General features: G+C 39.4%; 2 protein-coding genes across 22 annotated transcripts in view; one reads left to right on the plus strand and one right to left on the minus strand.

The window, feature by feature from the left end:
- IGF2 (insulin like growth factor 2) overlaps window positions 1-12,047 on the minus strand; it is a 960,921-nt gene that overhangs the window by 464,739 nt on the left and 484,135 nt on the right. The gene's annotated exons all lie outside the window — the stretch shown is intronic.
- Window positions 1-12,047, plus strand: part of TNNT3 (troponin T3, fast skeletal type) — a 49,675-nt gene that overhangs the window by 19,141 nt on the left and 18,487 nt on the right. For 2 of the 21 annotated variants that reach the window (XM_063117138.1, XM_063117139.1), the window contains exons 5-8: window positions 855-872; window positions 1,670-1,687; window positions 8,380-8,390; window positions 8,775-8,793. The exons of 1 other annotated variant lie outside the window; for it this stretch is intronic. In XM_063117138.1, the coding sequence (XP_062973208.1) occupies window positions 855-872; window positions 1,670-1,687; window positions 8,380-8,390; window positions 8,775-8,793 (66 nt within the window). Of the gene's footprint in view, window positions 1-854; window positions 873-1,669; window positions 1,694-6,793; window positions 6,806-8,379; window positions 8,392-8,774; window positions 8,794-12,047 lie in introns of all 21 variants that reach the window. 18 more of the 21 variants (XM_063117141.1, XM_063117143.1, XM_063117142.1 and 15 more) reach the window with 18 other exon arrangements.

Below are 12,047 nucleotides of genomic sequence, written 5' to 3' on the forward strand. Positions count from 1 at the left end.
GTCCCCCAGGGGGCTGCAGAAGGAGGGAATCTATTCTGCTAGTGGTTTTCGATCCAATACTAGATAGCAGATATCTAGTATTGGATCCAACCTATTAGTAGTACTAGAGGAGAATGCTGGTGCTATAGTGGGAATGCCATGGTGTTTAAAATGCAGTACTCTCATGGCTACTGTTGGGTCTAAAGAATACAATTGCTGGAGAACTATGTCCAGCTAATCCCAGTATAGAAAATCCATAAAATCAAAGTGCTACTGCTAAATGCTAAACATATTATTTCTTTCTCTGTATTATGTTGCTCTGGCCAAGTGTATTTCCCTAATCTGTCTACAGATTTTAAGACAGTATCATCATTGAAGAGCAGTCAAGAAAAATACACCACCTTATAATTGCTAGAGCTGTTGTGAGTGAAGACACTTTTCAAACTCCATCTTCAGCCACTTGTCAAACTTCCAAAGAGATGCTCAAGGGTGTTAACCTAATACAGGCAACTTCTCCCACTAAGAGAATTTCCTTTTCCCCTTTTTCTTTCCTTCTCTAACTTCCTTCCTTTCTGTTGGATGGAAAACCTTGATATCAATATAAAATTACTAGGTTAGGACTTTCTCTTCTCCTCTTTAATCTGCATGTGCCTTTTCCCAGAGTGTGTCTCCTTTTATGTCTTTCTGGTTTCTGGATTTATATCTTTGCCTGATACCTAAGTGTTCGGTTCCTGTTATGTTCTATCCATTCTTTTTCTCTAACCACTTATTTTCCCATCCTTAGCTCACAAAAGAGTTTATAAGTTCCTAACAACTATTTTAATATTATTATCTTGTTTGTCTTTGCCTTTTGTTCCCATGATGTCTCTCATCAGAAGAAGCACAAGAGGAAGGTATGTGAGGTTGCTTTTGGATTTCTCTTTCTCTTCCTTTTCAGAAGAGTGTTTTGTTTGCTTAAAAGAATCCTGAGATAGCAGAAGAAAAGGAACAAAAGAAAAGAAAATATTAGCTCCAGAGGCTTGGTCCATTTGCATTAATGTGGAAAGAACAAAATTTCCATTGATGAAACTGAATTGATGTCACAGATCTGATGACAACTCATTTCTGAATCCCATGTACAACAAAATGAATGTTGTGTGTTTAAAGCCAGTGGTTTGGGTATAAAATATTGTTATTCTAATTAATGTTAATGTTAAATAATAATGTTGGTCATAGGGTGTTCCCCCCACCACCAATCTTTGGTACTTAAAGAACAAGTTTTCTTCTGCAATAGCACTCCTCTTTGGGGAAATGACATAATCATTGTTTGACCATTTTATCTTTACATTTCAGTATTTGAGATGTGGCATGTTGGTCTAAGTAGCCTAATTCTAACAAAACATGGGATTTAGGAAATTTTGATTCAGTTCAGACAATGAGTACGCATGCTTTTTTGAAACCTGGCCATCTTCTTCTCATCCTAGTGAAATTTCAAATCACTGCTTGGTTGTGTGTTGTTGTTGTTTTCAGTTCAATGTGTCTGTGACTAATTTTATCTGTTCTACTGTAATTCCATGATCCACAGCTCTCTCCCTATAATGCTCTGCTCCTCACACAGTTTGAGGGGGTCTAATTTCATGCTTCTTGATTTAAATTGTTTTCTTTCCCCCCTTTTGCTGTGTCCTTCTCTTTTTACAATGCTACCCACAAGAAGAAGCTCAAGAGGAAGGTATGTGTTGAGGCCTCCCAATTCAAAGCATTTTAATGGAAGCAGTAGTGGAGCATTGCATCCGTTAGGGCTGTGGAAGGGAAGGTGTGACTACTGTACTCATTACTAATTGAATGCAAAAGGATACTGATCATTGGAGAAGCAGTGAACTCCTTTGAAAAGTCATAAAGCTACAGATATATCTTAAATGGCCATTTGTATTCAATGGCTGATTTTCTAGTGACTTTAACTGAATTACTTATGGCACAAGAGACCTGACAGTCAGAATTAATTGGATGTTTGTGTGTGGCTCAGGCTTTCATTCCACAGCCCTACCATTGAACAAGAACACCTTTCCAGGCTTTTATATTACTGCTAACTCCAATATAACAGGTTTCCCACCATCACTGAGAAATCCATTCAAAGGAATGCAAGTGGGAAATCATTACATTGGAATTAAAAATCCACATCAGCTTTTCTTTCTGGCATGACAGCTTCCATATGTGTTCATAGGTGAAAAACATTGTTGGAATCAGCTCTTACAGATATGAGATTTAGGTTAGCTGCTTGATGGAAGTCCTGCATGAGGTTTCAGAAAAATGCAGCCCAAACTTTGAGCTCATGAATATGAACTAGGGGTGTGTATCAGATTTGGCTGCCTCTTAAATCCAGAACAAAATAGGGCAAATTGGGACAGATTCAGGAGGTGTCCGAATCAAAGTTGGGCTCCTCCGAAGCAGTCTGAATCTGATTGCTTGGAGGGACACAGAGACTCAGACAGTGTGTCCTCAAAAATTGATACCTTCCCCCCCAAGTTCTCCATATAAGGACAACACCCAGGTGGGGTAGGGGGACGGAGAGGAAGGTGTGTAGTTTTGTAACTGACAGTTCTAGTTTCTAATCACAGTGACTTTCATATGGTTTTACCATGGCTCTCTAATCTTAGTGCTTTGAGGAAGGGAGCTTGAAGTAATATGACAGGACTGATTAGTGCTCAAGACTTTTTTTGTGTAGTCTGTGGAACTTGGGAGGGTGGAGCTTACTTGGAAAATGATGGGTGTTCAAGACCTTCTGTCTCTGCCACTGTATGCTGCACATCCACCTCACCCCACCCCACCCCACCCGTCCTGTTTCACTTTCTGTGGCTTTGATGTCAATCGAGCAGAAAACAAACAAACAAAAGCCTTAAATTGTTTCTCATTCATCATAACTTCCTAGCCCCTGCACCCATCCTTCTGAAACTGGGCAGATTTCTTGCCTGGGGACACCTCTATGCCATATGCCAATTGCCCCTAAAGACTCAAAATGTGAAGGGTTCCCTTCCACAAAAACTGCTGCACCAATCCTTCTGAAATTGTCCAGTTTTACTAATTAGAGCCACTTCCATTTCCATAACAATTGCCCACAGTAAACATAGCAGAATAAGCACATCCTTTTTTTGAAAAACAACAACAGACAAACAAACCCAAACTGTAAAGTCTGCTCTTTCACAAAGTTCTCTGCATCTATTCATCTGAAACGTTGCAGGCTTGATCCCATCAGAAGAGGCAACTATCCCTGTAAATCACATCCAATTGTTCCAAGAAATATATAAAATATATGTTGATATTGTTACCTTGAGAAATATCAAAACATAAATGTGCACAGGATTTGTCTACTTTATTTATTTATTTATTGCATTTTTATACCGCCCAATGGCCGAAGCTCCCTGGGTGGTTCACAAAAAACCAATCAGGTATAATCCCCTTGTTTATGACTGCTATATGCCTGAAAATTTCATCTAGTTCTGACAAACAGGAAAGTAGCCATTTGTTGATTTCCAGTGATAGTCAGTGAGAGGCATGAAGATCTGGATTTCTCAATTGAGATTCAGATCTGGATCCCAGTTGCAGTAGGCAGCCTCTGAATCACTCCAAGCCAAAGCAGGGTGTTTTCTGGAGTGCCAATTCGGCATTAAAACTGAATCTTGTGACCAATGCACATCTCTAATATAAACCCATTCAGATGACTAAGTTGCCTTGATCTTACCTGGGTAGCTTGGTCATCTGCATGACTCTGAGAAGTATGACAGAAGACTTTATCACACATCAGACAAAGATATGTGGTGAAATCCACACCTGTTTTACTGTGTGCTATTCAACCTACTGTCAAGTTTGCCCTGCATTTTAGTTTGTTTCTGAAACTTACTCTATACTTGTGTAACACATTATATGCTTGCCTTCATAGATATGCCTTTAGTTCAGCTTCAAAGCTATAGACTGTCTCTTAAAAACAAAAAGTGTTTTGCTTTAATATTCTCTTGAAGCCCGGGGGGGGGGGGATCTACACTACTGCTTTAAAGTGCTTTATAACAGTTTTGACAACTGTTGGGGCCCAGGACACACTGCATATACAGGTTTCAAAACGTTTTCAAAGTGCTTTAAAGCGCTTTAAAAGCAGTAGTGTAGATTCCCCCCCCCCCAGTGTCTGCAACCATGATTAAATTCAGGATTTAGCAGAACTGAGAGTAAAGTTGTCTCTGCATTCCTGCTTCTTCCTGAGTTAGCTGTGCATTAGCTTCATGCCGATGTGCCCTCCTACCCATCACCACCATGGGGTCTGTGCTGCATCTCCGTGCTGGAGGATCCATACACCAGATAGGCATGACAAGATATGTGAACATCTGTTCCTGGCATCTTCATGTCTGTTAGCAGTAGCATTGGCACTGGGCTGCGCCATGCCGTGCTCCAGCCAGTTTTTGAGCACTAACATCTTCATATGTTCTCACTCTGCCCTGCTGGGACGACAGAAATAAAACGTTCATATGCAATCTAAAACTTTGTACGGCCATGATCTATGGTCTCTACGTGCAACTAGTGGTAAATAGTGAGTGGGGGCTTGGATGAAGCAAAAAATGGGAACTAATAATGGCTTCTAGAATTACTTTCAGTTAATAAAACCAATGTCTAGGTTGATTACCATGTTAGTTTGTTGCAGCAAAATGACAGAGAGACTTCTGGCATCTTAAAGGTGACACATATCTCTTGGTTTGGAAACCAATGCGTACCTCATCTACTATCTGTGATAAAATAATATATATGGTGTGAATCAATTGACTGATGCGCAAGGGAGGAAAATGCACATGGCATCTGTTCCTGCTTCTGGCTGAGGGTTGCAGCATGCAACCAAATGCATAGGAATTGTCATGGGAAGAGGCATGTAGCTCTCCTTTTGGGAGCACAAGTGTGCCAACAGTGGCAACCCAGTTGTACAGAAAACACCAGTCGTATTGGTGCCACCGCAGTCTTCCATGCCATTTGTGAGGACTTGTATGTGTGTGTACATTGCGGGGTGGCAGCATGGGCTGAATATTTAGATTATGGGGCTGGATGCACTCCATGAGTTCACACAGTTCCTGAAATATGCAGATGTGCACTAGAAGGAATGTAACAGCTTTGTAAACAAAGCTATCCACACCTCTTGGCTTACAAATCATTTGCATGGCCTGAACTATTAAAGTTTCCTACACTGCATTTGCATGCTCTGCTTTCCTCTCCTTCCTACATAGTATTTGTCCTGTTCTTATTTAACTGCATTAATTTGCTTTCCTATAATAAGCTGACTTCTCTCTCAATGTTGACTTGAATTACTTTAAGGCTGTTGTAATCACATCGTTCTTTTTCTAATATTCTTGTCTTCTATTGCCTCAATTTTGTTCCATCCATGATACTTCCCACCTGGTGAAGTTCATGAACCAGGTATGTGACTTGACTTCTGCATTCTTCTCTTTCCATCTCATATTGATGTGTGGAGGTATTTAAAGGTGATGGAAGAGAACAGGAGAGCAACACATTACCTTAACATTTACATTTGTTTTCACTGATATAATCTCTCCCCCTCCCCTCTGATTAACAAATGGTGATGCATGGGGAAAATAAAACCTTGACATATAGCAGGCCAGACACTCAGACATATATGAACCATTGTTTATCCAATGACTTCAATGATCCTTTGGCTATAAAACAAATGGAATTTTGTTAAGAACAAGATTCCTAGCTGCATAAAGCTTTAGACCAGGGATGGAGGATCTTTTTTGGGGCATCCGGGGGCTGCATGCCAGATGTGCCACCTACAAAAAGTGGGTGGGGTCAATACTAAAGTGGGTGGAGCCACACATACTCTCTCATCCACATCCATGCACGCATCCACATTGATGGACATCCAGACATAATACAGACCTATTCTTACACATAACACATTTATACAGACATGCCTATTCTCACACATAATACACACACACACACACCTCTCCCCACTGTAATTAGCCTTGGAAGGCTTTTTCCGAGATTAAATTTAGCATGGTGGTGGTGGGGGAGCAGGGAGGTGTAGGTGTAGGTGTAAACTGCAGTTTATGCTTGAAAAAAGACTCCCATTGGTGTCTAAAGTTTAGATTTTCCCAGGGAAATGCCTCCTCCAATTGCAAAATCTACATGATTTTGTTTTGAGCTTATCTTTTGCAAGCTACATGGTCATTTTAAATATATACCCCTCTTCACTCAATTGTGGATCTTTATTTAGAAAACACGAAGAAGGGGATGTGGAGAATGCTGCAGAAGTATTATTGTTGAAACGAATTGGCCTCTGTCAGTTCCTCAATCCTGATATATTGAAGAAGGCTGTAATTCAAGATAGTACAATCCCAAACCCATTGGGTAGTAACCTACGTTAGTCTGATTTAGAGTAGACCCACTGAAATGAATTAGACTTAAGTTAGTCATGATAAACCATTACTGAATTCCATGTATAAAAACTATGCATTTAAGAAAAGCATGAATAGATTCAGAGTGTCTCTATTCACTTTTGCGAATCAAAGATACTTAATCTAATAGTATACAAGATACACCACATTCATTTACACATCTCTACCTCTCCCCCTTTTCACATATGCATGTTCATGTTCTGTATTTCTCATTCATGTTTGCCTCCTCCTCTATTTTAAACACGATTGATTTGCTTTCCATTTTAACCTATTTATAAATTATGTACTTCAGCCTTGATTTGCAAGAGTTCAAGGTTGTAACCATCCTGTATTTCTTACTTGTCCTGTCTTCCTTTTTCCCTATTGACACTCCCCCCCACCTATTGAAGTTCATGAACCAGGTATGTGACATGACTTCTGAATTCCTCTGATTGTCTTGAAGGGTAGCATACAGGAATTCAAAGGTGGAGCAAGGGAACAGGAGATAACAATGGATAATTCTTAACTTTTGCTTGGTTTTAATTATTCTCTCATAACATTCGTGATTTGAAAACAATGCGGTTTAACTTCCTTTACATGTAAGTATATGGGGGACATGAAACATCTGCAAAAGAGAGCTGTCTGGGAGAAAAGGCAAGGGGCTGCATGCCGGCTGGGGATGATGGGAGTTGTAATCTAACACATCTGGAGGGCAACAGGTTGAGGAAGACTGGCATAGCATTTTCCTAATTCAGCAGCTAATGGGGAACTGTACAGAATCCAGGTGGATCTGAGCCCTTTTTACACATTACGCTGAACATGTGTAGAGTGGGGAGCAGGATCACACCTGGTAACTTTCTCTCTGTCCCTAGTTGCATTCATCATAACATATAAGTTATGATGAGTGTGTGTGGAAGTGAGGTCAGCGGGAAAAATCCTGGACTCTCCTTAATTTCCATTCATCTTGACATGTGAAGAGGGCTTGAGATTAAGGATGACCTCATAAATGGCTTCCATGTATTAAATCATAATGACTTCTGTTATATTGTGTAGAAAAGTTACGGCATTCATGAGTGAATACTCATTGTAAAGGGATATGGTTGCAAAAGCATTTTTATTTTTGTGGTTTTATAGCCTTATTCTGCCCAGGCATAGATGGATTCAAGAGCAGGTCTTTTTTGCAGCAGGAGCTAGGTTTCCATCTTTGGGCATGGAATTTAAGTCACTGATGGACAAAGAATTTACAAACTGTTTTTATTCTTGTAGTTTGAATAAGTCAATTTACTAGGGACTCATGGCAGTTCTTGTGAACAACTCCCCCCTTTTTAATTCATAGTCTGAAAAGAGCAAATTACTAAAAGGGGTTAACTTGACCATCTATCCAGGGAAAAAGAAACAGAAAGAGATGTGCTCATTTCTGAACTTCTTGGTTCCTTGGAGATGGTCCTTTGCTGAACTGTGGATAAATTAAATGGTACTTGCATTTCTTCAGGATAACTTTGTTTTAAACCCTGAGTATCATCATGTGCATGTTTACAGCCAAGATAAACCTTTGTAAAACATGATGGTGAATTCCTTTTGGTTTATGTTATGTTGAACGATTATTCACAAACTATATGCCATTAACCCCATGACCTGGTATTCCCCATTCACCTTCACTGACTCCCTATCTGGCTGCCTTTACCTGGTCCTTTAACAGCATAACTCTATACATATCTGCTCAGAAGTAAATTCCATAGAGTTCAATGGGACTTACTCCCAGGTGTGCATAGAAACGCAGCCTAAGCGTTATTAATTTTCTTTCCCTCTGACTACTGATATACCCTGCTACCCTCTTTTCTCCCCCCTCCCAACCTGGACTCTCACCAACGAGTTCAAAGGCCTTATATTAACATGTTCCTCTGAGTTCAAAGGCCTTGTATTAACATGTTCCTCTTGTTTTCGTTCTCTTGCTGTTTGTTACATCTTGTTCCATGACACTTCTCACCTGATGAAGTTCATGAGCCAGGTATGTGACATGACCTCCCAATTCTCTATTAGCTCTGATATGTACGCAGAATATACATATGTGTGTGAATGGGATGTTGAAAGAGAAGAAACAAGACCAACAAATACTATTAACTAACTATCACTTACAGACTAGTCTCTTTTTCCTTGAATGCTCCTCACTCACAGCTGCATTAACCAACTGTTGTTGTTTTCACATCCCCACAGCTTCTCCAGGTGCCTTGGTGCCCTATACTTTTTTTTAAACCCCACTATTTACTTTTCTATTTTCCTTCACCCATTCCTTGTGCACCCCACTAGGCTCAAAAGTACTAACATGTATATTCTCCCCCACCCTTTATTCTCTCTTTCCCATCACTGCTTGCTTCCACTATGACACTTCCGGAAGAAGTCCATGAAGAAGGTATGTGCTTTCTACCCAAGGAACCATTTTTCTTCTTTTTTCTCTCCTCTAGTGTAGCGCAAATGGTGCTCAAACGTATTTTAGGCTGAATGTTGAGAGGAAGAATCGGACGACACTAGAATAGGAACTTTTCTTAGCAGATTTTCTTAGGACGAGCTGGCTGCACATGCCCTGTCAAGCTAACCTACCTCAATCTACAGAATTGTTGTAAGGATAAAATGGAGGGTTGGGGGACCATGATGTCCTTGGATGAAAGGTGGGATAGCTAAATAAACAAAATAAATACATGGAAAGTTTGAATGGATAAATCAAAGGCATTCCCCCCCCCCCAATACTTCAATAGTGCCATCAGTGAACATGGTGTTTTACAGAGTTAAAAAGAAGGGGAAATAAGGCAGGTCCCTGCCTCAAGGAACTTACAGTCTAGATACACATTGAACATGGCATTTATCCACATATGAGCATATTTCCAAGGAAGGTCAGAGCTGCTTCAGTATGATCTGGCCCTCAGAAGCTAGAAATTTTAACATGCAGTTTCTTATCATCCAATTCAACCATTGGACACACTTTATCAAATAAGCATTTTATAGCACGCTTGTTCCTGGCCACTCACGGATGTTAGTGGGTCCTTTTGATGACACCGTCCACCTCCTGTGTGTCTCGTGTTCCTTTTCTCAATTTTAGTCACAAAATAAATCTATTTTAATCAGTCTCTTCAGAGGTTGAGCTATAAAATGCCCAGTAGAGGGAGCTGTCCCATTGAAATCTACAGGCCATGTGGTCACTGGTCTCTTCTTCATTAAAAGTGCTAGTTACAAATGTGGAAGAGAACCAGAGAGAGAGCCCATGGTAAGGAAACTTGATTTCCCCCCAATTGATGAACCTCACTCTTTGTTTAGACAGCATAGGAACTGATCATCCTAGGAACTAGAAGGTGGGAAGGGGGAGACAAAGGAAGTAGTAAGTTGGGGCAAAAATATTTGGGAAGCATATTGACTGGATTGCTTTCTTTCCTTTGCTTTTCATCTGCAGCTGGAGAAGAAGGAGAATATTATGATGGTATTTCGGTGTCATTTGGGGACCACAAACCTTCTTTTCTAACACCTTTTTCTCTCTGCTTCTAATCCTCACCCAGTGTAAACGCAGGAACTGGGCCAAATCATCACAGTTGCAAATATACAACCTTTCATGCCTCCATATTGCTAGGGATTTGCTCTGACTTAAGCCAGGTTTTCATACCACCAGACTCACCCCAAATATTTGTGGTGATTCCCAACAGATGCAAATAGAATATAGATCCTGGGCAAAAATACGTATGATATGATGTAAAATAGATCTGTATATTTAACATGCAGATTTTAGACATGAAATAACATCATGTGGGAGTGTATCATAGAGAGAAGGAATCGTAGGGAGAAGGAATTTAACCTTTCCTCTGCCACTACTGTATTCTGAGAAAAAATATTCATCTGAAGCTGGTATTTGCATTAGGAGGAAATCCTCCACTGATATTTGGCATCCATTCATAGTTCACCATTCATTCATTCATTCATTCATTCATTCATTCATTCATTCATTCATGCCATTAAAGAGATATTCTACTAGAGGTTAGTAGAGAACAAAAAGTACATTGGGACACAGTAACAACTTCCCTGACTGACATGTTTTGATTCATTCTAAATTTCAGATTCTGAAGGGAGAGTTCAAGACTTTTCTTACATGAGATCACTTCAATTCCCTATCTCATGCTTATTTTTCAGTTTTGTTGTTGTTTGTTGTTATTTTAAGGCAAAACGTTGGTGGACTACTTCTTTTGGTAGGAGTTCTTTTTAAAATAGGGATTATGTTTCACAGCCTTTGTATATATGAACCAGAATAATCAGAACCTGAGATAAAGGGGCATCAGAAGAAAGGATTTGCCATGATGATTCTGTGTTTGTTTGTTTCTCCCAGTTCCTTGAAAAAACAACAACCACCCACCTATCTTAAAGACAAACCTTAACTGTGGGACAGGTCTCTGTGTACACACAATATCTTGTGTTGTGATGCACTTGAAGGCTTTCTGTTACTTAAAAAAGAAAAGAAAAAAGGAGAATGGACTTTTTGTTTTGTTTTATTTTTATCTGGTATCCTGGAAGTATATAGGGTTAAATCCAACATCATGTGGGTGGATTTTTGCTTGCAAAATAGACCTCCATACCTCCCAAATCTGCATCAGGAGGGAAAATCTGCTCCACCAATGGTCTACATTGCGCTGGTGGATGGCCATTGTTGGATACAACCTGTAAACATCATTTTTTATTCCAGGATCAGAAAACTAACCTTTGTTTTAACTACATGTTCATGGAATTATTCCTGAAAGACCAACAGATGCTCAAACTTATTAAGTGGTTATCTTGGCTAATTGTACATGTATCTCGGAGCCAATTGTGGGAAACAGACAGACAAAAAGAAACTCAGAATGAACAGAGAGAGTTTTAAACAAAATATTTTATATTTCTATATAGTGACATATGTTATTAATTTGCAGCTTCATGGTGAATTAGGAGTATAGTAGTCATTCCTTGATGTATGCAGTTGAGGGAAAGGAAACCATATATGTTTCTGAATAACATCCATGAAAGATTGTTTGGTGTGATTTGTGTTTTCATCCTCTCTATTTTATAAGCCATTTCAGATCAAAAAGTTCACTGCCTAATAGAGAAGAATAGAGACTTACAAAACTTGTATTTATTAATTTCAAATATTTACATATCACCCTTCATTTCAAGTCACAGGACAGTGTACAAAATGCATTAAAACAATTAAAACAAAATACAAAGATAAAAAGAACAAAGGAAATCTACCAAGCTATTTATTAAAATCAGCAAATGCTTACCCTCTTCATAATGGATTAAAAAGGAGTACAGGCTAAGCAAATGTACTCATCTTCTATTCAGCCATACACATCACTAATTGAGGGTACAATCCTATGCAAGTTTAGACAGAAACATTTTAGATAGAGGCATTGGTGGCTGGGGCATGCTTGGAGTTGTAGGCCTTTTTTATGTCTAAACTTGAATAGGATTGTGTATTGAGTTTTATAGAAACAAGAACTTTAAGGATAGGGGAAGCCTAGAAGCAAAAAAATGATTTGGACTGCAACTATCATCATAGCAAGCCAGAATGGCCAATGGTGATGGGAGATGTAGTCCAACACATCGGAAAACACCACATTGGGGAAGTCTGGATTAATCAAGATCAGTCATTCCCAA

This window comes from Elgaria multicarinata, chromosome 2, assembly GCF_023053635.1.
Source record: "Elgaria multicarinata webbii isolate HBS135686 ecotype San Diego chromosome 2, rElgMul1.1.pri, whole genome shotgun sequence".
Taxonomy (NCBI): domain Eukaryota; kingdom Metazoa; phylum Chordata; class Lepidosauria; order Squamata; family Anguidae; genus Elgaria; species Elgaria multicarinata.